At 40.3% G+C, this 27395-nt stretch overlaps 2 protein-coding genes across 9 annotated transcripts in view; both read right to left on the bottom strand.

Annotated features, from left to right (window-relative positions):
• Nucleotides 1-24169, bottom strand: part of CPNE1 (copine 1) — a 35156-nt gene extending 10987 nt beyond the window's left edge. Inside the window, exons 1-2 of one of the 8 annotated variants that reach the window (XM_080814534.1) lie at nt 24116-24164; nt 18038-18122 (exon numbers count right to left, since the gene is read on the bottom strand). Coding sequence is in view for 1 of the 8 variants with exons in the window: in XM_080814527.1 (XP_080670653.1) it covers nt 13474-13488 (15 nt within the window). In the remaining 7 variants the exon portion in view is untranslated. Of the gene's footprint in view, nt 1-13473; nt 14135-15147; nt 15291-18037; nt 18123-23997 lie in introns of those variants that run through there. The other 7 variants (XM_080814529.1, XM_080814533.1, XM_080814531.1 and 4 more) reach the window with 7 other exon arrangements.
• RBM12 (RNA binding motif protein 12) lies at nt 8953-15268 on the bottom strand (the record flags this gene model as incomplete). The annotated part of the gene is made up of 1 exon (XM_080814525.1): nt 8953-15268. The coding sequence occupies one exon, from the start codon at nt 15266-15268 to the stop codon at nt 12392-12394; it is 2877 nt and encodes a 958-aa protein (XP_080670651.1). The 3' UTR covers nt 8953-12391.
• Nucleotides 24170-27395: the final 3226 nt, after the last annotated feature.

Genomic DNA, 27395 nt, shown 5'->3' with positions numbered 1-27395 from the left:
CCATTACAATGAATCTCATGGGACTTTCAGCCTCCTTTAAAGGGCTGAAATTTTACAAAACCATATTAAATACGACATTTAAGTGAGTCAATAAAAATCTCAGAAATTTTATTTATTTTTGTAAGACAGGTCTAGCTAATATTTGCCAGGTCTTTGTGTCCAGTCTCTTCTGAACCAACATATCTTGCCTGGATGTCTGTAACAGTCTCCTAACTAGTATCTTCATTTCCATTCTCAGTTCAACCAAGTCGAAGACCCTCCCTGACTCCAACCCAACAAAACCCAGCTTCTCATAGACCTATCAAAACATGCAACTTATTTATCTATTACATCTAGTAGACTATAAATTCAACAAAAGGGACCAGATCTGTCTTGCTCCCATTCTAGTGACTCACACACAGCAGGCGCTTTGTAAATATTTGTTGAATTACTGCTAGGAAAGGAGTGATAATCCAAGGATCCTCAAAATGACCCAAATCTAGACCTAGCCTGCTGCTGAAACCATCAAGGGAGAAATGAGCTTTTTAGGAACACTCAACACAAAAGACTAGCTTGTTATTTCTATGTGCTCCCAACACTCCCAACCTTTCTATTTGGTGCTAGTCAGGAACTGCAAACAGAAACAAGTAAGTATACAGGACCAATCTTTTCTGCCTCTGCTTTCTACCACTTGAAGTCTTGTTTTCTTCTGCACTCCCTTGTAGGCTGTTTTCCTCTGCTTTTCTCCATTGTCAGAAATAAAAAGGAACTGAGTGATCATTTAAATCCAAGACCTTCAATTCAAGGCAGAGAGGTAAAATGTGATTTAGCTAAGGCCACATACACGGCTAAACAAAATGAGGACCAAAACTCAAATATTCTGACTCCTACCTCGTGTCTAGAACTTGGGAGTACAGTCATACTGTCCTCTCCTGAAGAACTTTCCTTCTTATATCCAACAGCTATGTGATGTAGTGGGCAAGAGCATGGGTTCTGTTGATGAAGTGACCAGGCTCCAAATACTGGCCTTACTTCTCTCCCTAGCCACAATGAGCTATCACTACACACCCACCAGAACGATGTTCTCCTATGTAACTTAGGCAAAATACTAAGCCTTAAGGTTCCTCAAGAGTAAAGTGGGGGATATTATCTTTTTTGGAAGATTCATGTAATGTATGCAAAGTGCTTAGCACAGTCTGAACTATTATTACCAATAAGTGTTAGCTATTATCATCCTCCTTCAAGCCCAGCTCTCATATGCTCTTTTTCACAGTATCTCCATCACTCAAAAATTTCTTACTCTGGCTACTATACTCATCCACACCACAACTGTAGTGTCAATGTTTCTAGCTCCTCAACTGTCTGTAAAATAACATCTTTAGAACAAACACTGCTATGCATCTCCTATTTCATACAGCACAGACCTAACCATATGATAGCAATTCAAAGTACCTCAAGGAAAGGTTACAGCAGTGCGCTGGAGCAGGCTTGTACGGTTTTACAGCACGTCTATCCAAGTGTTAAAGTTTTAAGCCACAGAAATTGGGCAAATGCTAAAAATCAGAGCTTCCCTTCCCAGAGCTAGCTGGTTTACCATTGTTGATAGGGAAACCCGCTCTGCCAAAAAGGGAGTGATGTGCCCATTTTCTAGGGCATCCCCTCCCCTGCCTTGGAGATTCTAACTCTGCTCTTCATAAATCCACGAACACATCACTCCTCTTAGATCCAGTTCATGCCAGTCAAGCTGAAATTCATTGGTCTTTCATGCTCAGGTATTACGCTGCCATCTTCCCTTCCCAAAAGCCTAACAAAGAAAGGAACCAGCCTCCAATTCCATTTCCAGGCTTTGAAAAGGAAGAATAGAGCACCAAAATGTCCGGGCGGCAGGATTACTCCAACAAACCAAAGCCATGCTCACACTCCTGTTGCCTACCTTTGCATGCTGGAGCAGCTCAGATGCTCAATCAAGTCTTGAAAGCCAATCAGGAAATTCTCCACAGGCTCCCAAACGGCAGAGCACCACCCATGGAATATATTCTTTTCCCTTCAGATTAAAAAGATGAACTACGCCCATCACCACTGTTTCTTTCCTTCTCTGCCTCCTCAAGGGACATGAATAAGGTTGACAAGTTTTTCTTTACCCCTGCTTCTCCCTTTATTAACTCAGAGATGCCCCAAATTTAACAGCCCCCAAAGACAGTCCTCATAAGTCACAAACTGAACCAATTATGCAAATCCCTACTATAAAACTATATGTTCTTTATTCACACATATGATTACAGGCTACAAAAATTGTGTTAAAACTAAAAGTTTAAAAAATAATTTGGTTTAGATCTTTATAATACTAAGTAGTCTGGCTGCCACTGTATTTGGCAATACTATAAAGCTTAAAATGTGAACGTCACACAAAAAGTGAAATGCAGGAAAATATGGTATAGTAAATGGTAACAGGGTAACAATGGTAACAGGACACTGTTAGCAGGATATCCTGCTATATTCTGTAAAGGTCAAAAAAGTTTGGAAGTCAAACTACAACATCCCAAGAAGACTTATCCAAAGTTGAACTACAACCTGTGTTCAACTCTTCAAAGAGAACCTAGCTTGAGCAGCAAATTGGGTATGAGGAAAGAAGCAAACTGAGGAAGAACATATGGGCTTCAAGCAAGATAGGACAGTACTGGAACCAGAGTTTTTCTCTGCCCTAAGACTCTGATTGTGTTTACATGAAGCCTCTACCTGCCTACTTCAAAATAAACATTGGAGTACTGGAGCAGGAATCCTTTCCAGAATCCTTTCCCCAGCAGGCTCAAGACCCCTGACAGAAGAGTGCTGCCAGTGGCCTCCATGTCTTCTCCCAAAAGTTAGGGACAGGCAATGGTTGAAGGAGGGCTCTGCCTCTGGAGTCATGCAGACAGCCTATGACCAACTCATCTCTGCTTACCCTTACTATTTTTTTTTTCAGGGATGAAGCTACATTTTATTTTTATTTATTTTTTTAAATTTAATAAACATATAATGTATTTTTATCCCCAGGGGTACAGGTACCCTTACTATTAATCAGACTTCGAGCAAGTTATTTTGCTTCTCTTCCCCTGATTTCCCCACTAGTAAGGTAGGGAAAATAATAGTATCAACCTTTCAGGGTTATTGTGAGGATAAATGAGGACAACCATGCAAAGTATCCCCTGCCTGACACTAACAGAGTAAGTGCCGAATAACGAGTTAACTGCTCCTCTTCTCAGTGCTCATAAATGGATCCTTTGTACCGTTATCTAAATAGCTGATTCATGGACAACCAAGAAAAATGCCTCTGGTCTACCTGCCCCAGAGGACCTAACTGGTGGGAATGAAGAACCTCCCTACTTTTCTCTTCTAATGAAATTCTGAAGCTGCAGTGTGACCGCTGTCAATATCAGAAAAAGCATCAAAGCAGTACCAGACCAAAATACTGAGTTCCACTGGATTTTCTGTAGTTTAAGGTTCAAATTACCTACAAACTTCCATAAAGAAACAGAATGGCTGGGCTCATAAAATCACAGAAGCTTGACACTGGGCATAATGAGATTATCTCATTTAATCTTGTTGCTTAAAACACTTAGGCCAGAGAAAGGAAATGACTGATCCTGGGACATATAGTAACAAATGAACCACAGCTCTTGAGAATATGATTTCTATTCCATCCATTTTAGCAACAGGTCGCACCTTGTAATCCAGTCCAATCTGAAATCCACCTGGACACATGAGCACTGAGGCTCATGTGGCCTCTTCCCATGACCTATACCAACTAGCCTTATACTAAGATGGAAAAGAATTCTGCATCCACCACGTTTCCTCTATTTGTCCGTCAAGCAGGAATAGAGGAACTGCTAGATTCTGCGTGTATAGGACTAGAATTTAAGTTTATTCAAAGGAATAAACCTTAAATAACAAGAGCAAGCTCTGCAAACAAAGTAGAACTCAGTTCAGGAAAATGTGATTTTTATCAAAATTTTCAGAGACTACCTATTAGGCAGCCAATTCTGCCCCTAGTCGGCTCTGCTGGAATCTACACTCAGTAGATCTACCTTCTTTTAACAAGACCACTGCCTATTACCTGCAGAGTGTAGAAGACAACAGTACTGGACCACCTTCCTGAGCATCTCCAGGGCAAAGACATCAACAAGAGCTTGTGCATTTCCAGTGTGCAATGTGATCTATGGCATAAAGAAGCCAAGTGAAAAGCAGCAGACGAGAGCCCTGGGAAAAGAAACCTACCTAATGTTCATAGTGCAAGTTCCTCTTACTGGAATAAATCCACTTGGGATACACAGGAGATCTTAAAATGGGTTGTTCTTCAAATTTTGTGTTAGGCAAGTTGAGAAAAGAGAGGGTCCGAACAGGGGCGCCTGAGTGGCTCAGTGGGTTAAAGCCTCTGCCTAGGCTTAGGTCATGATCCCAGCGTCCTGGGATCAAGCCCCACATCAAGCCCCACATCGGGCTCTCTGCTCAGCAGGGAGCCTGCTTCTCCCTGCCCCTCTCTCTGCCTGCCTGTCTGCCTACTTGGGATCTCTGTCTGTCAAATAAATAAAAATTTAAAAAAATTTTTTAAATAAATAAATAAATAAAAGAGAGGGTCTGAACAGTAAGAAAACTGCATTACACACACACAATGACTTGTTCACTTCCCACTGCAGGTGGGGTGCAGGGGGTAGGGGTTGGCAGGGGATAGGGAAGAGTCTAGTTCTGTTGCTGAACTCTGGTGGATTAATTTCACAATAGAAGACCCAGTTAGCCAGTGAAAAAGTTCACTGTAGCCCATGAAAACGGTAACTGAGGCATGTTAACTGCTTCAAAAAAAACTCCCAACATAACTGGAATGGGAAAGGTTAGGAGGAACGCAACAAAACTCAAATACTTAAAAGTAAAGAAACAGCTCAAAGAGGCAACACAGCTTAGAGAGAAATGACAGGGGATAACCTTTCTCATAATCTAAATCTGTACCATCCAGGATGGCCTCCTACCCACAAGCAGATATTGAGCACTTGAAATATGCTTAGTTCAAAAGACAATGTGCTGTAAAGTATAAATTGAAAACAGTACCCCCCCAAAATATCAATAATTTTATAGAGTATACACTGAAATAGTAACATTTCAGATATACTGGGCTAAAATTTATTATTAATTCCACTTGTTTCTTTTTACCTTTTTCGTGGCTACTAGAAAAATTTAGATAACATAAATGACTCTTATTTCTATTGGTCAATGTTGCCTAACATGGTGATCTCCAAAGATCAGATATGAAGAGGAAATTTTCTGTTGCTCTGTGAAACTAGGATTGTGCTGTTCAATAGCTGCCACTAGCCTGCTTTTTAAACTTAATAGTAGCTACAGTAGCTGGGCCCCTGGGTGGCTCAATCAGTTAAGCATCCAACTCTTGGTTTTGGCTCAGGTCATGATCTCAAGGTTGTGAGACTAAGCCCTGCTTTGGGCTCCATACTCAGCATGGAGTCTGCTTGAGATTCTTTCTCTGGCCCTCTGCATCCCCCCTCTGCCCACTCACATGCACTCTCTCTCAGAACAAATAAAATCCTTAAAAAAAAAAAAAGTAGCTACAGTGGCTAAGTAACATGAGTGCTGATGAGAACATTTATGATGGACAAAATTCTTAGAACAGCACTGCTCTAGAAGAACAAGAACAAAGAGGTAGACATTTTATACAGAAAAACTAAAACTATCAAGTCAATGCAAAACTGGAAAAGAATCAATTTCATATAGTCAACTGTGTAAGTAGTGAAACTGATGGGAAAATTCACTTAACTCCAGCATTTATGAATGTCTTATTAGGCCATTTGTTTATAAGAACTGGTACATGACAGCTAGTCAAAGGGTTATTAGAAAGATAAAAGGTTCTATCCCTCTGGTAGGTCAGGACACCCCTAGTACAACCCTCACCTGCCTGCCTTAGTCACCATTCAGCTCAGTCACGCCACTCAGGCTACACTGTTAAAGACAACTTTAAGAGCTTCCAGGACAAACACCATTTTAGGGAGAGCCACTGTGTTCTCTCACACTACTAAACATTTCATTTTACTAAATTAACATACTCAGCTTACACACAAGGCTTCCATTATACTTCCATTATACTTGTTTAGCAACTGGCCAGGAAACCCCTATCCATCCAGTTCCTGTAGGACATGAGTGGTCCTCGTACATGCGCAAGTACAGCTGAGCACTTACTTGTATTATTAAAAACCTTAGGTCTTTAAGAACAAGCATCTTATTTTGCTTCCTTTTCTATCACAGTGTGGAAGTGCTGGGTGCACAACACTGCTCAAAAAATTTAGTTAACATGGGTTACTGCTATGGCTAAGGTATTATCCATGTGAAACGGTCTTAAAAGCTTGGAGGCAACAGACATTTCCAATTCCAACCTGTCAATTCAATGGTCACAGAAGCAAAGATAATTGGCAGTATCTACTTCAGAAAGTTAGGAGCTGCATTAGTCTTTCCACTATAGCCAGATTTATAGCAGAGGGACCCTACTGGTCCCACAGGCCCACACCACAAAAGAGAGTTATGTATAAAGGACAGAACCATCTCTGTATAGCAATACAGTATGTGGGAGAGTACAGTGGAGGATGGCATTCACTCACAAGTGGAACAAAAGAAAAATGACATCAGCACCAGTACCAGTTAGTATGACTTAAGATCCCTTAAGCAGCTGAGTATCTTTACACTTAAACATTCTTTGCTCTGCAAGGACTAACAGGTGACTTACAGTAGTATCACAATGTGGTTGGTTACATCTGGCATGTAACACAAATGCTTAAGTAACAAATCTTATTCACTAATCGAGAACTGTGAGTGAGCTCACATTCCCCCTTACCCCCCAAGTTAGGCAGCTAGGCTACAGAGATAGATAGCAGTGAGAAACTCATAGCCCTGGTTACCAGCAGACTTAATAATGAAAGCAGGTAAAAGGGAAAAACTGGCAGCATCAGAATGGAGAGGGAATGAAACACTAAGGGGCAGACTGTTTAAATATAGCACATTCCTGGGAGTGTCTTATGCTTCTTCAACATCTGACTGTCCATATTGAATTATGTTCTCTTGCTGGTCATGGCTCTGTATTTCTCCAGTAGTCACCTCCTCCTCCTTTCAACATGAAATAGCAAGCCACCTGCTGACTAGGAAAAATGATTTGAATATTAAGCTACTAAAATCAGAATCCAGATGTCTGGTACAGCTGGGATGCCAATTCCAATGTCTGTTGTGTCATTTAACCCACAACTTGTGTTTCCTTAGGTTCTAGGACTTAACTATCAACATTTTCACCAGGGGAAGGTCCCTGGGCCTCTCAGAATTAAAAGATGATGGTTAATGAGGTTTTCCCCAGCACTGTTTGCTGCCCCCAGATTTTTAAAGTGCTGCCCTTCTGCCCCTGGGGTTAGAATGCTTTCTTTCATCAAGTGGCTTTTTTGCCCCTTCTGGACTCTTCAGTAGTAGAGCAATATGTAGAAAAGCACTGCCACCTTAGTTGCTCATTGTTAATTACATTGATCCAGAAAAGGAGCCAAATTCTAAGATGCTTGTGAGATCCTCTGGCACAAAGTAGTACAAGGCAACAAGAATAAATCCAGGAACAGCACAATAAAGAATTAACATTTACAGGAACAGGCACCATTAAGAGATGAACTTGCTCATACTGTCAAGAAGTGTTTTCCAGAAAAGTCACTACAGCATCAGAGAACTATGCCACCACCAGAATACATTCTTTCCAGAAATTTCAGAGTAAGTCTAAGTGATCGATCAGATTTTATACTAAAAAGACAAAACTGAAATCAAGCAATTTTTTAATTAAAAAGAGTCATACGTTTGGACTCTACCATATCCTATAAAAGCTCTAATTTGGGGGAGGGATAAGGAGAATGGTGGCGATGCACATAACTGATAAACCATTTTCTGCTGTAAAACACTGGAAAGCAGACAACAATGAATTAAAGTGAGTTTTCTCCTGAGCAAGAAAACAAAACATATTAGCATCAGTCTATCCTTTTAAGATGGTAAAGACCATTCTGGATATCCGTAGGCAGCTGATTCCACTCTGTGATTTTTCAAATACTTAGTCAAACCTTCATAATTTTAGAACAGTTCAGCAACCACCTAGAATTAAATATGTTTAAGTCTAAACCCCTCTAAAACAACCTGGGTATTGAAACTCAAAAACAGGCTAAAAACTCTTTCGTGATAAAGGTAAAAGTTATATTATTTTTCAAGAGCCTTGGTTAAAAGGAATAGCACACTAATTTCTCTGCAACTCCAATCCAAAATTTTTTCTTTTAAAGGACTCCGGAGTTTATGGAAACTTCTCATTTGCTAATTTTTGTCTTTTAGCAGCTGAACAAATGTGGAAGGGACAAAACCAGAGCATCAATGTCAGAAAGCACCAATATTTTTGATTCCTCTCCCCCTTCCCCACCTCAAAATACCTCACATACTAATGCAAGAATAAGTAAACAAAAAAGAGAAACCTCTAGTTAGAAATATGTGCAATTGACAATGTATTCTGAAGATTTCTTTTCCCATTTCTTAAAGTAATCAGTTTTTAAGAAGACAATCACAGCCCCCTTTCAGACACCTCTGTAAAAAGGAGCACCTGGTTTCTGTTTCTTTCTGAGTCCACAAAACGAAGTGGCTTGCTAGCAAACCATACAACATAAAAGTCTGAAAAGGTGGATACCACAGATTTGACCTAGAATCAAGTTTCCTCCCTGCCGTTCCAGGTTATCTTCTTTCCACACTTCAGCATTAGCAGACAAGGATAAGCAACAATGGTTACCTCCCAGATCACCAAATCCACCTTTCCAAAGGCACAAAATATTTGTAGGAGTTTAAAAAAAATAACAAAGACAACAACAAAAACCTGATGGTATGGCTCAGTAGAGTACTCTTGTGTAAAGCATTAAAAGCATCAGCCTCTTTTATTTTGTGACAAGTTTATTGAACAGTATTCAAGACTTCACCTTTATAAACAAAAACCTCTGCTGAACGATGCCAAGGCAGTATTTGCTGGCAATGTTGTGGCCATATTGGCAATGAATCATTTTATTGTGTTTGGTTTCTAACTGCTTGGACTACTACAGAACTGCCAGTAAAACTAAATGTGGTTAATTTTGCAAGAGTGGGAAATAAGTTTTAAAAGTGATCACTGCTAGACATTCTTTACAGATTTAACTAGCAGTAACTTTACGGCTTCTTTACTCATTTTTAAGTATTCTTGAAACTGATGAGTGGATTTATTTTTAAACATTTGACCCACACCTGTACACAATGACAGAATCCAATAAAAAGGACTTTGAGTTTGATTAAGGCTTTCATGGATCCTTATTTTATCCAAGGTATGTTTGTTTATGTCCATACACACCCCTAGATTTTCATCCAGTGGGTTAAGACTGACCTAATTACACTAGACATTAATTCTCTGAAATTCTGAATAAAAATTTCCCTAATGAAATTTTCATGGTTGATGCTTTGACAACTTGGAGCACAAAGCTAGGAACTACGTTTCACTCAACAGTGTTGCATTTTTTTTTAAGCCACTAATAATTAATTGTACATCCAAACTACAGTATTAAACACAAAATACACCTCCAAATTTTGCTTGTGGACTAAATGTTTAACTTAAGTTCAGAAAAAGTTTACAAATTTGCTTATTTATAAAATACATTTTGTAGTATCTCTAATCCTTTAAACTAAAAAAAAAACAAAAATGCCCTGGCAAGGGGGTGGGAGGAATTAAACCTAATGGAAAAGATTCTCTTCCATTCATGTCAGTCACCAAAGACAAGATTTACACATAAAATTGAAAATATCATGATAGTGTTTACAAATGCACACAACTTTGAGCAAAGCTTTACAAATCCTTCATACCATACAAAGCAAATGAGAAAATAAATTCATTTCACCCCAAACCTAGTTCTTCTGAGAAAATTTGCAGGAAGAGAGGTATGAGTGATTGCACAGAACATATTTTCAAGAATTTTTTTAAAACTCAAACTCCAGTGCCCAGAACAAGATGAACAGTACGCTTAGCAGTTAGCACTATATTAATAAGTCTCAGATACACAAATATCAAGTTCCAGAGGGCAAAGCATTTAATTACATTTCACAACGAGAAGCACTGTTGTGACTCAACCAAATATAGAACATAGTTCTCTCCAAATTCTACACAAACCACTATTTTCTTAATTTATTTAATTTGATGAACAATGAAATCAAGTTTTCCTTTTCAGCATTTATCTAAGATGTCGAAATAACAAAGTAGTTGCAATAAAGTATATGAAATATTTAATAAGATTGTACGAACATATAACCAAAATAAACTGTGAAAAAAGATAAAAGGCTTTCATCTTCAAACAACCCATTTTTCTAAAATGAAAACAGTCAGCTCTCCAATGGGGAAAATAATCTGCAGTTGAAATAAGACTCCCAAGCAGCGCTGAAGTTTTCTGCACTCGGTCTTTGGAATGAGAAATGATTACTTAACAGAAAACTTAAATTGAACAGCATATATAAACATCATATTGCTTTTTTTAGTTGAGGAGGCAATATCTAGCGATCTGTCAAAGCAAATATGTATTCATGAATTGTCAAAAGACCCACAACACAGCCATGTCTTCTTTGAAAGTCTAAACAATCCTTTCCCTAAACAAAAAAATCCTGTACTGTCAAACCTCTAAGATTGTAGTGATGAAAAGGCTTTCCAAATCTTATCACGCAAATGAAACTGCTGCCACTCTTAACTCTAATAAGTTACACGAGACGCTGTATTTCAGTGTTCCACTGACTTGCAACACCAAAAAGGCACTATTTTTTTTTTTTAATAGGAAATAACTCTTTTAAAAGGCTGACCCCTTTGTAAGTATATTGATTTGCAGGAAATGTTGGGGATGTTTCAAACCAAGACAGACCCATGTTAAAGACAAAATTTGTTTTTCATGATATCTCACCAATCTCCTATTCCATGTATGTTTATAATATAATGTGACACATCTTTCTTTAGAGCATTTTAACTAAGAAGGAAAGTAACCATAAATAGAGCCTTTTGTAGCAGTGAGCAGGATCTTGTAAGGCAAATGTTTTTATGACAAGGACACTTACCAACCAGAACCCATGTGGTCCTCCTGCCTTAGTGTCCTGAATGCCAAAGAAGAGTATGAAAGGGCAAAGAGTCTCAATTCTCTCCCCTCTGGCAGCTGCACTTGTACTCGGTATGAAGAATTTTTATGAACAGGCTCCTGATCAAACAACTAGACCAAAAAGCCTCCAAGTAACAGGATTAAATGCACATCTATGGAACAGCTTATGAATCTTTTATTCTCTAACACTACTGCTAACAAAGCTAACAATTTCAACTTCAGTTTTTAAAAAAACCTAGATATAATACTCTTATAAATGGACCCTCTTTGTTTAGTTACAGGCCAAAATTTCACACAAATTTGGGACAGAAGGAAACTGCCAGAACATTAGTCCATTATGGACAGGACTTCAAATCTGGCATTTTAAACAATGATCATTGGAAGTGGTTTCTGGTTTTCAAAGCCATCCAAACAACATGAACAATTTTTAAACTGACTAAACTAAAACATGGCGGTCAAACCAAAAAGGCTCTGGTAGGTAGAGGACTCTGTATTTTATTTTTGTGGCAGAAGTTCTTATTTCACACAGTTTTAAGTGTGACATTAGAAATCAAAGTTCAAGGTTATAGCACAAACCAAGTGTGGAGTTTTATATTAAAACAACAACAACAAAACAGTTCTGCTCATTTACAAATGAGTCAATTAGGCAAACAAAAAAAAGCAGCAACTTCAGAAGCAGGACTGTCTATACAGCAAGAACCCTCAAGAAGCAATAAAGGTACATACAGTGAATCTGTATACAGAGATTTTATTCAATTTTAAAAGAAAATGAGGACTTTAGACAAAGCTTTGACCCTATAACAAAGCAAATCTGTCCAGCTTTAAACCAAATTCCAAGAGTAGCCAACTTCTATTTTTCAGCAGCTGGCAAGAGCACCCTTAATGAGCTCTATTGACATTTCTATTTTCTTCATCCCATATGGTATAAAACAAAACCAATCTAAACTCCTTGATAAGCTTTATGTGGTCATTTGTGTTTTACAAATGGTTTCTCTAATGATACGCCAAAATCATTTTTGTATTCTCTCCAGACAGCTTTACTGTAACATACAGCAATATTTATCCTGGTAGTGAGTCTTCTGTAAACAGTCAACCAATGCTCTATGTTACAGAAACCAATCTATATGCAATTGAAACAATCCACAGGTTCTAACCTGGAAATACTAGGAAAACAATCTGGATGCATTAATCACAGCACTATGAAGATCTACCCTATAAAGAATTGATGTGAACAGCTACCCTAAGACAAGTTTTACTTTCCTTGAGCCTATAGGTCTGTCATTTAAGTCAATGACAGCAGCTGTGGCTTCATCCCGAGATTCGAAGGCCACCATGGCTTCGCCTGTGGGCATACCTTTTTCATTGTATTTTAAACACACTGAGCCTGGGATCACTTGATAGCCATAAAAGAAATCTAAAATCTCATCAATAGACACAGTGAAGGGCATATTCTGCACTTTAATTACTGTTGGTCCTGGTTTTCCAGAACTAGATCCAAAGCCAGGGGGACCACCAATGTGAATCGGGCCAGGGCCAGGCCCAGGCCCAGGCCCAAAGGCTGGTGGCCCACTCAAATGCCCAGGGGCACTTCCGAGACCAGGAGGGCCACTTCCAAAGCCTGGGGGGCCACCTAAACTACCAGGGCCATTTCCAAAATTCTGAGGGCCTCCTCCAAATCCTGGCCCACTTAAGTTATTTGGTCCACCTCCAAAACCTGGAACATCCAGTCCTAGACCAGGCAAACCACTATTTCCAACTGAAGGCATACCAGGCCTAGCATCACCAAAGGCTCCTCCTAATCCTGGAGGAGGGAGTGGTGGCCCAAAGGCATTGGACCCACCAAAATTACCAGGAAAGTTAAATGGAGGCCCATTGTTGGCCTCCTTAGATCCTACAGTCAGGAAGGCATGCTCTTCACCTCCTGCACCAGGCATTCCTGCACCAGGCACTCCTGCACCAGGCACTCCTGCACCGGGCACTCCTGCACCGGGCACACCTGCACCGGGCACTCCTGCGCCGGGCACACCTGCGCCGGGCACGCCTGCGCCGGGCACTCCTGCACCGGGCATTCCTGCGCCGGGCATTCCCGCACCAGGCATTCCCGCACCGGGGATTCCCGCGCCGGGCATTCCCGCACTGGGCATTCCCACACTGGGCATTCCTGGAACTGTAGGATTACCTGGCACAGGCATCTTTAACCCTTTTTTTCCTTGGGCAGGGGGATTTTTTTCAATCTCTCTCATATCTTCTAGAGTAACTACATGAACAAAAGCTTCTCTCCCATTAAGTTTTTTACGGTGTAAGCGTTCAGACTTACGTGCATCATCTTCATTTTTAAACTGAACCAATGCCTGTCCTAGACCTTGCCCATTGTTATCAACAAGAACATGTACAGCATTTTCATCCACTGGGATTCCTTCTAGGAACTGAAGAACATCCATCTTGGTAATGCTGAATGGAATATTTGTTATGTGAGCACAGACTTTGGCAGAGCTGACATCCCCCTCCGGATTTAACATCATTTCCCTCTGGTCATAGCTGAAGTTCTGCAGTCTTTTACGAATCATATCTATCTTTTCTAGCATACCTTTCTTAGTAATTGGATGAACTTGAATAAAGCGATTGCCCATGTATTGTTTATGACGACACAGAGCAGCCTTATAGTCAGCCTCATTCCTGAATTCTACGAAGCCTTCACCAGTTGCTTTCCCATTGGGTCCATAAGCAATATAAATACTATCTTCCACAATATCCAACTTTTTAAAAAAATCAATGACATGTTTGTTTTCCGCTTCAAATGGTAGCCCTTTCAAGTAAACACAAAAACCAGCCTCATGTGGTGATCTTGACCTTGACCTTTTCTGCCCACTGGGCGATTTTGACCTGGGAAGTGTCTGAGGAGGGGGATGGGTTTGTCCAGAAGGTCCTATACTTTGCTTAAAAGTGATATGGCCTCCAGCAGCTACCCACTGTCTCTCTGTGGCAGGACTAACTTCCACATAGCGTTGAATCATCAGCATTCTGTTTCGTTTCAAAGCTTCAAATGTATCTTGAGGGGAGAGAAACTTAACCAATCCATTCCCATTATTTCGACCTACATGATCTTTCAACAAATGCACTGCATCAACACGGAGCCCATGGAAAAAATCTCTGACATCATTTTCCATTGCAGAAAAGGGCATTCCATGCACACTGACATATAGATCATCGGGGTTGATGGGAAGTGGTTTCACACTGCTTTGAGAGTTCATCTGGATAGGGTTAACAGGATTCAGAGGACCCAGAAACACAGGGTTCAGGTTATTGTTCAGATTCATAGGTGCTCCAGAGCCATTCATTCCAGCAGGCAGGGGTGCCACAGGTGGCGGGTTCAAGGGTGGCATGCCAGACATGGGTGGCAGTGGGGTCATGGGTGGCACAGAAGGGACTGGGGGAATTGGGGGCACAGGAGGCACTGGAGGCAATGTAGGTACCGGAGGAGGAACTGGTATTGGGGGAATGGACGGCATTGGTGGCAAAGATGGCATCGCTGGGATTGGAGGAATTGGTGGTGGTGGGACTGTGTTCATTGGAGACGCTGTGCTCGGAATGGTTGAACTAAACGTTGGGCTCCCAAAAGAAGCCCCCATATTTGGAGGAGCCGATCCTATGCTGGCTGTGGAAAATGTCTGTATATTTTTGTTGCTTTCATGAACAGACGTGGCGGCAGTAACTACACTGGGTGAAGGATTATTAAAGTTAGGTACTGTTGTAGGCAAGTTTACCCTGCCACTCATTCCTGAGCTAGGTGGCGGTCCTGATCTACTAGCATTTGCTGGTGGTATATCTAAGTTGGCAGTTTCAAAACGCCTACGACTCAGTTCAATCATATTCTGCATTTCCGTTTTACTACTCAACAAAAGTGTTACTTTTGACCCTTTAATTGTACCACCTGTGCGCATCATACCAAGCCTTGCATCTTCATCAGTGGCAAAAACGATGAAAGCCTCACCCAGTTCACCCCCTACAATATGCACGCCCCCATCAGGGATGGTCAATCCAGAGAAGAAGTGGCGAATGTCCATGGTCCCCGCCACAATTGGGAGACCTTGCAAACGGATGACCACAGCCATGCTGCGCTGAAACCACACACACCTGCAGATGAGAAAAGGCAACGGCCAGGTCAGACTCCTGTTTATCACACCAAGTTTTTAACTAAAAGAAATGACCAGCTACCATATTAGGCCCTCAAATATACCCTCAAACTATCACAAGCAATGTAGGTTGTTTTCTTTATTTGAATATTCTAAAAACTGAACATTATGGGCCATTTACAATGTAAAACCTAGACAATTTCAACTTCCAAACGCATTACTTCGGTGAACAATTAGAAGTTCAGTGCCATGACTCAAAGTTTCAGGGAAAAAACCACCATAAGAAGTAGAATCACCAGTAACATTCAGACCACTAATTATTCAGTAAGATTTAAAAGAAATGTGTAAGTCAAATCAGGACACAAAGTTGAACAATCTGCAGGGGAAAAACATGGAAAGGATGTATCAAAGTTAATATTTAAAAGTGGCTTAGCATTTTCCTTATAAAAATGACAACTCTGTAGAATTATCAGGGTCATTTTATAACACTCAGTCTCAGAAGGAAAACAGAAACAGAAAACTGCAATACTAATGAATTACAAATAATACTTAACAATAAAGTAGACTCAAGTCTCAAAAAAAAAAAACAAAAACGGATTCCATATTTCAACCTAAAACTCTTCAATCTGCACTACAGCTCTGTTTATTAAGGAAAACTATATATGGAATTATTTATTACAAAGTTAACACATACAAAGAATCCGAAGTAAATACTGAATAAAATAGCCAAAATCTTAGTTATCTATATTCATCACTCCAAAAAGTAGAACCTGGTTGCAGTGCCATTCACCACAGCTGTTTTAATTTAAACTCATATCCAAAGACTCATTTCCAAACTCACCATAAAAATAGTAACAATAATACACATACATGCGCGCACACACACACACACTCCCCCAAAAGTCTTGTTTTCCCCCAAAGAAGGATGATAACGAAAAAAGGGTATTTTCTCGTTTTGCTTTTGTTTTAAAAAGAACTAGGGTATGAACTTTTATTCAGTGACTGTTATAGTCTCTACTCAACATAACTCCTGTGAAATTTCTGGGAGCTCACTGCTGTCCTTAAATAATGTCCCATTCTGAACTTTTTTTCTTTTGGAGACGTTTCTCCCAGATTTAAGTAAAATTTCAATATTTCAGTTCTTATGGCTTCCAAGAGCAAATTCAAGGGAAGCCCTTTGTAAAGCGGTATAAAATGAATTCTTGGGACTGGAAAAAGTATTAATTTGAAATTTATGTGATCAACAACACAGGGTGTTTTCCAAGCCATCTTATAAATCAATATTTAAATATAAACCTATTAAACTAGTTCTGTGACTTTAGAAAATTTATATGATTTGAGCTTTGGTTTTATCAATTCTCAAACAGGAACATGAAAAGAGCAAAGTTTCCTGCTGAAAGCTCTAAGAATCCTATAACTCCATGAAAGCAGTTTTTCAATGTCAAATATTGTGTGACTATTAATTTGATACAACAATCCTGTAATTACATCTCAACTATTATGACTGCTGTACACAAAACAGAAATATGTTGTTTGGCTTCGACAGTTTTCTCACACACATACACAAAAATAAAAGCCACTTTCAAATTTAATTCAGAAAGATGGACCGGCAAACAGAAAATGCTCTTTGAGGGACCATTATTAAACACTAGAAATTTGGGGGAGAAGGGAAGCTTTTCATTTTTGGTTTGCAAGCGTCAACAAGAAAAATAAATACTAAAAAAATAAATCACACCAACAAACTCTTTTCTTCGTATTTACTACTATTTAGCAGTCTATAGAGAAGCTCATCAAGAAGATTTCAAGACATTAAATCAAATTCTCATTCCTTACTGTCTGTAGCATATTGGCTACATGCAAAATTAAGACAGCATTCCTGTTCACCTTCAAAAAATGCTTAATCACTTAATCACATCTTGGGTAAGTAATCTAGGCACCCAAAACGACTTGAGAGATAGAAAGATGTTAGTTTGCACTGGGACACTAAAATGGGAATTTGATATAGTCCCAAGAACACAAAAATTAAACACAGGGCTAAAGTGACACACACAGTAATTCTTCAAAAACCATCTGCTACTAAGAGAAGGGCTTTAGTTAAAGTCTGCACAGGTACATATGAAAACATGATATTGAAAAATCTGCCCAGATTACCAGTTAGAAAAGGACTGAGAATTAAACCAAAGAACACATGAATTATTCATAAAGCCATCTAAAGAGAAAAACAGTTTTTAGGTTCTGAAAAAATATGAAGTAAGATCTGCTATTCTTCGAAGCGCCTGTTTGACTGGTAAGTTATTTCAACTATCTTGAGCCTACCTTTGTTATTTAACAAGAGAGTTAGAGTCCAATCACTTAATTCCATCTAAAGTCAAAATAGGTACTCTAAAACATAGGACCCATTATCTACACATTTACCTCTAAGGAATATTAAAAAACCATACCAATAACAAGCACCTACATTTGCAATTAGCCTGGAATGCTACACGGAGGAAAAAAAAAAAAACAGCCTACTGCCTAATAATCAGCAATTCAGCAAAAGAAATGCATCCATAAAAAACTGAACCCCGAAGAAAGCAACAACTGTTCAAGGCACCCAGTCCACCCCATCCCCATCCCTCAGAAAAGACTTTAATAAAAGAAAGAAAGAAAAAATCCCCCACAATTCAGTTACTACACATATTTTCATGTTACTAAATAAGCTGTCTCATTTTATTTTGTATAAAAACAAACCTATTCAAAATCTCTTACCTGATAAAACAAGAGATGTATTTTCTTAACAAGAAGTAGAGGCCAAGTCAATCCTGTGGGCAACCAATTAAAACCAACTTTTAGACTGCAATAGAGAATAAATGGAGGCAAAAATCAATGCAGGAAACACAAAACAACACGCACAGGCCACACTGAACTGTACATTATGAAGGCGAGTCTGAAACCACCAGAGTACTTCATTAGAATGCATATCAAAAAAAAAGAAAAAGAAAGAAAGAAACACGTGTACCAAAATCCCACACATGCGTTACTTGGTATTGCTTTCAAATTTGGTATCTCTCAAAACATTATATATTTACATATATCAAGAATGTGCCATAAATTAGTCCAAGAATGAATCAATTAAAAATTAAAACAGTCATAAACCTCAGCTTCACAGCTGGTAATTACTTTTATCACTTGATGATTAAGCCAGTCCAGAAAATTCCTTAATACAAGTCCAACTACAACCTATTTCCTCAGGTCCCACCAAACACTTGATGAAAAAGCACAAGTTCACACATAAACAGTTCCAAGACAAATGACAAAATCATCAATTCAAGGGTACTTATGGAAATTCTTGCAGTTGCTCTTTCAAAATATTTTCCTTTGTACCAAAATAGCATCAAGCATCAAGAAACATAAATGAAGTGACAGTTCAGGCTGTAATGATTAATTCCTACTTAAAACCACTGGGGTTCAAAATCTTAAGGAAAAGTGCTTTTTCTTCTAACACCAAAACTGTTCCAAGAAACTTGTAAAAAAAAAAAAATCCCTAAAAATGGCATATTAAGACGACTTCCCAAAGTAAAAATGAGTCACTTATCTCTTACTGGAATTTCTCCCAAATCAGTGAAGTTGTGAACAATTCACAAGCAATATATAAGACCAAATAATTAGACAACTATATGCAAAAGATCATTTTTGAATTCAGAGAAAGAAAGAAGAAAATCGTCACTGTTAAGTATAAAGATACCAAAAGAACACTACTTAGAACGATGCTCATTTTTAAACTATCTTTCAAGTTCGAGATATCACCTGTGAGCTTAATATTCATCACCAAAAAGTAAAATGTATTAAAAAATTCTAGTGTTACTCCAAATGTTTTCTAAAGGACAAGCTAAACATCTTCTAGACAGCTACTCAAATTACTGAAGAGTAAGATTGTTTTGCCACAAAAGCTACGTATGTATGTCATAAACAAGCCTTTCAAAAGCCCAAAGCATTGTATTAACTTTTTATATGTTGTACAAATCAATTCTAATTAGGTTTAAAGAGTTTTAAAACTCCTTAAAAGACACACCTAGAAGTTTATCTAACAGGGAAACTTGAAATACAAAAAAAGCATGCTTTTAGGTAAAGGCTATGCTCAATGAGGAAGAGCATGAATTCTGCAATATTATTTTCTAAACATTCAAGTTTGACTCTATAACCAACAGAACCACAGTAGTTTTCTAGTCAAGCATTTAAGATTAACATATGATCCGCCACTGGAGATTCCAATTCAAAGGGTCTGGTATGGGGCCAGGATAAGTGCCCTGAAGGGAAACAAACAGGTTCCCCAGCCTCTTCCCTTACACACCCAAGAAGACTCCAAATGGCCATCTGGATAGGAACAAGTTTAGAGTCAGCTAGTTATGCCCAAAGGAAACAACATTACACCTACTATCAAAAATTTCTAAAGGGGGGCGCCTGGGTGGCTCAGTGGGTTAAAGCCTCTGCCTTCCGCTCGGGTCATGATCCCAAGGTCCTGGGATCGAGGTCCGCATCGGGCTCTCTGCTCAGCGGAGAGCCTGCTTCCCTCCCTCTCTCTCTCTCTCTCTGCCTGCCTCTCTGCCTACTTGTGATCTCTGCCTGTCAAATAAATAAATAAATAAATAATCTTTAAAAAAAAAAAATTCTAAAGGGTTCCCAGAAGTTACTGTAACAAGAAGGAAGTCTCATGTCACAAGAAAAAGTTTAAGTTCCAGCTGAATTCGGCAAATGCCTCATTCAAATTTTACGTTGTTCAATTTAAAGTAAAAAAAATCAATCCATGGGCGCCTGGGTGGGTTAAGCCTCTGCCTTCCGCTCAGGTCGTCATCCCAGGATCCTGGGATCGAGCCCCTCATCTGGCTCTCCGCTCGCCTGCTTCCTCCCCCCGCCCCCGCAACCCTCCCCCCTGCCTCTCTGCCTGCTTATGATCTATCTCTCCCTGTCAAATAAATAAAATCTTAAAAAAAAAAAAATCAGTCTAGAAGTAAATTCATGAATCTTATCTATTTAAGCAAAGGGGAAGGCCCACATCAACCCATACCAAAGAAAAGTACCCAGAAACTTCAGGCTTGAAGCTAAAACTTCACAACTCTTGGTGTTACACTTCTTCCTTCATACGTACAAAGTAAATAGAAACTGAGACTGAAGAAGTACTTTTGTTCTCAAACACCCCCCCCCCTTTGTAAAGAGCACAATAATTTAATAGAGGCACCACTGTTGTCCAGGAACTACTCATTCCTGTGTTCTAAGTGTCAGCTAGCCACAGAATTCAGGTTCCCAAAATGAAAATTCCACTCCAACCACCTAAGACTTGGTGAATTTTAGTTAGAAGGATAAGACAACCAATTGTATGCAACAAAACATCTAACACACGTTTTACCTATTTAAAAAGTATAAAGGTACAAAGGAGAAAATGGGCCTGATTTGCCATTGAATTCACTGATATATATCAGAAGATCTAAAACAAGAAGATTGCTCTAGTATACTTTTCCACTTCGTTAGGAATTAGTCCTAACATAGTGGCTTTGCTTCAGCTTTAGAAATACCACATACATGAACAAATTACAAATATCTGCTATGAACATTTCACATATTATTATGACACGACATATATTCTTATTCACTAGTCATTTCAATCACTTGGAATTTCAGAGTAAAATGTCCGACAACAATCCTCTTTTATCAGAAAGCCAAAGCACAAACCAGTTGAACTTAACCGTTTCACTCTTCATCTGGTGATAAACATCAAAAAGTGAATTTTAACTTTGTTTAGTCATCAGTCTTTAATCAACAGTAACCAGGGTACAGCAGAGCTAAGTTCTTTAGATTCAAAACACAAAACCAGCACCCCTCAAATGTTCACCCTCAGAGATGAGCAACAGAGAACCAATTATAATGGGCACAAAGCTATAAGCCGCATAATCACATTATGGAAAAAAACCACAGCTTCATCCACATGATTTTGTCCCCATCCCCAAATGAATCACATTTCAGATTCTGGGATCATTCTTAATGAAACAATGCTTCTGACACAGAGGGACATGAATCCTTTAGACAGCTCGTTATTCCACTTCCCCATTAAGCTCCAGAAAGTTCTCAAAAGTGGCAAGCCAAAAGACATTGCTAAATAAGATATATATATTCCTCCTGCCCAAAAGACTATAATATTAAGTTATTTTTCAAGCCCTCCCCACAAATGCCAACAAATGTGTTCATTGTCTTGACTTAAAAGCAACAGTATCACTTCTAACCTAGCCAACCAAATTCACCCTCACTGTTGCTCTTAAAACTTAAAAGGTGGCCAGAAACTTAATGAAATAAACTCGTTGCAAACCAGAAGGTTTATGAGTGGTGGTAGTAAAATCTGATAAACTACCAATCAGATGAGGTTATTTTTCTGCTTAATTCTAAACATTTAACAACATTCATTTATACCATGAACATTTATTAAGCACTTGTGGCAGGGACAGGAGATATAAGAATGAACAGTCCCTAGATTTTAGGGAGAGGTATCTAAAAGCATCTTTTGTGCAATTACTGACATTTAGAAATTCTTTCTACAATATCTGCAGAAGAAAACATTCATCTAAACCAAAAGATGGAGTAACTCTCTACAAAATGGAATAAAAACGTTATGAACATGGTCACTGGATTCCAGCACCTGGAACACACTGGTCCACAAAATCAAGTTTCACATCTAAAAATTGTATCAACAACCCCCAAACTCTCAATATGCAATCATCAAAACATTTGGCACGTCACAAGAAAGTGTAAGAAGCCAGAAGTATGCTGATATTAGCACATAACAATAGGTTCCAAGGAACAACCAAAATGGTTTCTAAAGCTTCACATTTTCACCTAACAGATATGAACTTAAGAAAAACACAAATTATGCATTACATTCCATAAACAAAATAAATATTCAATTGAGCTTATAAAGATGATATAAAATGCATTCCCTGTTTCGTCAAAAATCTTCCAGAAATAATTCTGAGCACATCCTCAACCTTTATATAAACACGCCAAACATTTCATTTTCTTAAAAAATTACCATAAAGTTATTTTAACCACCTGTAACAGTTCTTCCCAACTTTTTAATATTCTTGGAAAATGCCTGAACACAATTACTTCCCACTATCCGGCCAAAACCACCAAAGCTCAAAAATGAGTACAACCAGTCTTGTATTACATTTCTATAAAACAAAACAAACAAAATCAGTCCGTATGTCCACACTTGGACATTTCTGAACTGCAAACGCTCTGAAATACATTAACAATATAAACTTTGTAACAAAGTCCAATGCAATTCATTTTACTAATACTGCATTTAACAAAAACTACACGATTTTAAACCATTCAAGCAAGAAGCTCTAAGAATACTCCAGTTACAAGTTCCTCCTTCAACAATCTCTCAGTTGCAATTACATTTTTTTCTCAGGTTATACTGGCTGCAATTACACTTTTCTTGAATAATACAGAACAGTTCCTGACAACTGCCACAATTTACATTAAATAATCTCTGGAAATTCAGGAGTCAAGGAGAGTTTCAGAGTCCAGAAACCTCTCCTACGGAGCCTGCAAGTCAGGGTACAAAACTCCCAGCATGTTTTGTGCTGAATAACACAAAGTTACCTTCACCGAAGCCGTTGAGATGTTTCACTATAAAGTACACATTACGGGCACACATGAAGTCCATGCATTTACAACCTGGCAGCTAAACCTCCTACACTGGTGTCCATCCCCGACACAAACCTGTAGATTCTCAAAGCCCCACCCACCTATTTCACGTGGCTGCCAGCTAAAACCTCTAGCCTCTACTAAAGAAACTCAATTCACTCATCGAAAGCACCCCCCCTCCACCTCCTATTGGGCCTGCTCCTCTTCTAGTGCTGGAGGATCTCTCCCAAGAGATATGTAAAGGTGGTGCTCTTTGCAGCCCCTACCCTGCTTGGGGTTCAAGGGCCTGGCATCTTACGACAATTCTTAAGAGGTCTGGGAGGCGTACTCACCCCCACTTTCTCGCAACAGAGGCCGGCTTCTCAAATCGCCGACACCCTCGAGGGTAAGCCCCGCCCAACGCTGAGCCTAGGGAGCATTTCCCTGCAACCCCATCCACCTTCAGGCCACGACGGCGACCAGCGCTAAGATTCCCTTGCTAGACTCAGAGGAGTGTACCGACTGCAGCTTCTTCCCCACAGGTGTGTCTAGACTCTAGTTCCCTTTTCCTGTTAGGCCACGGGAGCCTCTTTTCCACCTCAGATGGAGGGAGTGTCCTCACTACGTTTAATCTCCTCACTACTGGGCACAGAGATGCAGTTAGAATCCCTGTCCCTTTTGGGAAGCAAAGAAAATCTCGCTCATTCGGGATGTAGGTGTGCTTTTACTGCAATCCCCGTTAATTCGCAGGCCGCTGGGCCACCCAACTGTGGCCTCCTCCCTCTCAGACCACGGGGGCGTCCTCCCTATGGCCTCGTCCCCACTTCGGTATGCAGGCTCATCCTCTCCTGCGTCCTTCCTGCATCCTCTCAGGCTTCAAAGGCGCAAGCGGCTCCCCAGGCCCTCCCCCCCGCAGCCAAGCCGCGACCCTTTTGTGTGGGGCGCTCGCTGCGGCGGGCTCGGAGGCCTCCGAAGGCCCCGCCCCGGGCCACCAAGGGGCGGCTCGAGCCCCGCACAGCCCCGCCCGTTCCGGGCTGCAGGAGTCTTACCGGGGAGAGCTGCGCGGCACCCGAACCCAGACCCGAGTTACCCCCCGCGCGAGTGCCTCCGCCCCGCGGCCGACAGCCCCAGCCCGAACGGCTTCCCGGAGCCCACTGCAGCCACCACCTCTTTCGCCGCTTCACAAAATGGCCGCCAGCCCGCTCAGCAGCTCCGCGTTCCAAAAGGGGAGGGGCGGAATGGATACGTAAGGGGGCGGGGCGGCGCAAGCGCGCTAAGGTTCTGGACAATCTCCCGGAAGTTGCGGGTGTTTGTGGCGAGAGGAACTTTGAGTCTGTGAGTGCGAAGATTTGCGCACTAACCCCGCCTAAGGGGAGTGACGCTGTGGGGTGGGGTGGGTTAAGAGTGCCTGGCTCTGCCCCTCGCTGCGGGACTTTGTGCAAATTACTTCTCTTCCCTGATCCTCTGAGAAGGGGAAGAAGTAGTGCTTTCCTCGCGTGATTGCTTTGAGGATGAAATGAACCACGAAGTATTACCTGGTACTGTTGATGATGCCCTGGCAGAAGAACCCAACCTGTTTTTTTGTGGGTTTTTTTTTTTTCCCATTTAAAAATTTCAGTCCAGGGAGCCTTACTGGCCAGTCCTCGTTAACCCCATTCACGGTTGCCCTTTAGTATTATTTTATTATAGAAAAAATTATTCTCATGCTGCGTTGGTTCTAGCCTCCCAAATTCCACTGCCCCTGCCTAAACTGTTACCGTGATTGAAGCCGGTATAGAAACGTAAAGATGGATAGAAATTAAGATGGACACACTAATGCTTCATCAAGACTGACTTTTTTTTTTTAAGATTTTATTTATCTGTTTGATAGAGAGAAAGAGATCACAAGTAGGCAGAGAGGCAGGCAGAGAGAGAGGGCGATGCGGGCCCCCCGCTGAGCAGAGAGCCTGATGCGGGGCTGGATCCCAGGCCCCTGAGATCACAACCCCAGCGGAAGGCAGAGGCTCAACCCACCAAGCCACCCAGGCGCCCCCAAGACTGACTTTAAACTGAACAATTTCCCCCCTCTCTTATTGATTCTTAAAGCTTCTCTTTTCCCTTCACTTGTTTTTCTGTAGAATCCTTTGTTCCAGGAACTCTGTGTCAATGTTGACATCTTGCTTACCTCAAAGTATACTTAGGAATGAGACTCGGATGGCCATTGCCAGCGCTAATCATGAAACCACTTTGAAGACATAACCAATAGGACTGGCAGTACTAACAGATTCCTATCCAAACCGCCCAGACCCTCCCTGTATTTTCCTTAAAACCACTCAGCCTTTTACCCAGAGCGGGTCTGCGGTTTTGAAGGCATTAGCTTGCTGCAGCCTCTTTTGCCTGGAAGTAATAAAACTCTCTTTCCTCTTTACCCCAAAACACTATCTTTGTGTTGTATTTCAGCTCTGGAGCACAGAGCCCAGTTTTCAACAGCATGACTATCACCAATACTGAACTAATCTTCCAAATCAGAAAGTGAAGAGTCTACTGAGCAAGAAAATCTGGGACTAAGTTCCCACAATTCCAACAAGCTTTAGGGAAGATTTGTGTGGCAGACTTGCCTGGTACTAGCCCAGTATACCAAAACCAAACTAGAAAACTAGGCCACCTTTTTATTTTTTATTTTATTATTTTTTAAAGATTTATTTACTTCTTTATTTATTTATTAAGATTTTACTTATTTGTTTGACAGAGAGAGTGCTGGCAGAGTGGCAGACAGAGGGAGAGATAGAAGCAGGCTCCCTGCCAAGAAAGGAGCCTAATGCGGGACTCGATCCCAGGGCCTTGGGACCACGACCTGAGCTGAAGGCAGCCGTAACCAACTGAGCCACCGAGGCGTCCCTAGGCCACCTTTTTAAACAGAACCTATACTTTGTTATATGTACTCTTTGCAGGTATAGTAGAGTGCATTGAAAACAAAACCTACATGCAATGTTGTATTGGGATTGGCTCCAGGAATAGAAAAGGGGCATTAGTGAGAAAACTGGTGAAATCTGAATAAAATCTGAAGTTTAGTTAATACTAATGTACAGATGTTACTCTCTTAATTTTGACAAATATACCATGTAAGTTTTATATTAGATGTTAAAATTAGAGGAAATTGGGTGATGGACATCTAACTCTGAACTATCTTTGCAAACTTTCTCTAAATCTAAAATTATTCAAGGGAACCTGGGTGGCTCAGTGGGTTAAAGCCTCTTCGGCTCGGGTCGTGATCCCAGGGTCCTGGGATCGAGTCCCGCATCGGGCTCTCTGCTCAGCAGGGAGCCTGCTTCCTCCTGCCTCTCTGCCTGCTTGTGATCTCTGTCTGTCAAATAAATAAATAAAATATTTAAAAAAAAATCTAAAATTATTCAAAATAAAAATTCTTTTTAAAAAACCTCCTTCCGGGGCACCTGGGTGTCTCAGTCATAGAACATCTGCCTTCAGCTCAGGCTCAGGTCATGGTCCAGGGGTCCTGGGATGCAGCCAGCGGCCGGCTCCCTGCTCAGCAGGAAGCCTGCTTCTCCCGCTCACACTCCCCCTACTTGTGTTCCCTCTCGCTCTCTCAAATAAATAAAATCTTAAAACAAAATAAAAACTTCCTCCTCCTATCCATCTGCATTTACCATAGTGCTAGTTAGTAGCTTTCAAAATTTTTTACCATCACTCACATAATACATTTACAACCAGGTATACACATTTAAATATATAATCAAAATAAAATGGTTAATGGGTGCCTGGCTGGTTCAGTGGATGGAACACACGACTCTTAATCTCGGAGTTATAGGTTGGAACCCCAAATGGATGTAGAGATAACTTAAAAATAACTTAAAAATAATTTAAAAAGGGGTGGCTCAGTGGGTTAAGCAACTGACTCTTGATCTCAGCAGGTCTTGATCTCAAGGTCAGGGATTCAGGCCCCACATTGAGCTCCACACTGGGTGTACAGGCTCCTCATAAATAAATAAATAAGTAAAATCTTTAAAAAACAAAATAAAATACTTAAAATATGTGTGACATACTCTAATGTTTTCTTTTTCTTGCTTTTTTTTTTGTTCTGGTAACTATTCACCTACAGTGTCATACCCACAGATGGAAAAACTACTCTAGCTATATTAGCCTATTGGTTTCTCAAACATATCATGCTTTTTTTTAACCTCAGGCCCTTTATTCTTCCAGTTCCTTTTCATTTCTCATTCATCTCTAGCTCTTTCCATGGCTGGAAATCATATTTTTAAAAAAATTTATTTATTTATTTGACAGAGAGAGAGAGAGAGAGGGAGAGAGAGAGAGAGTATGTTAGCTTAAGCAGGGGGAGTGGCAGGCAGAAGAAGAAGCAGACTCCCAATAGAGCAAGGAGCCCGATGAGGGGCTTGATCCCAGGACCCCGGGACCATGACCCAAGCCGAAGGCAGACGCTTAACCAACT

Source organism: Martes martes (genome assembly GCF_963455335.1).
Source record: "Martes martes genome assembly, chromosome: 9".
Classification (NCBI taxonomy): Eukaryota; Metazoa; Chordata; class Mammalia; order Carnivora; family Mustelidae; genus Martes; species Martes martes.
Note: the sequence above shows the minus strand (reverse complement) of the source record. Positions and strands in the feature narration are given on the sequence as shown.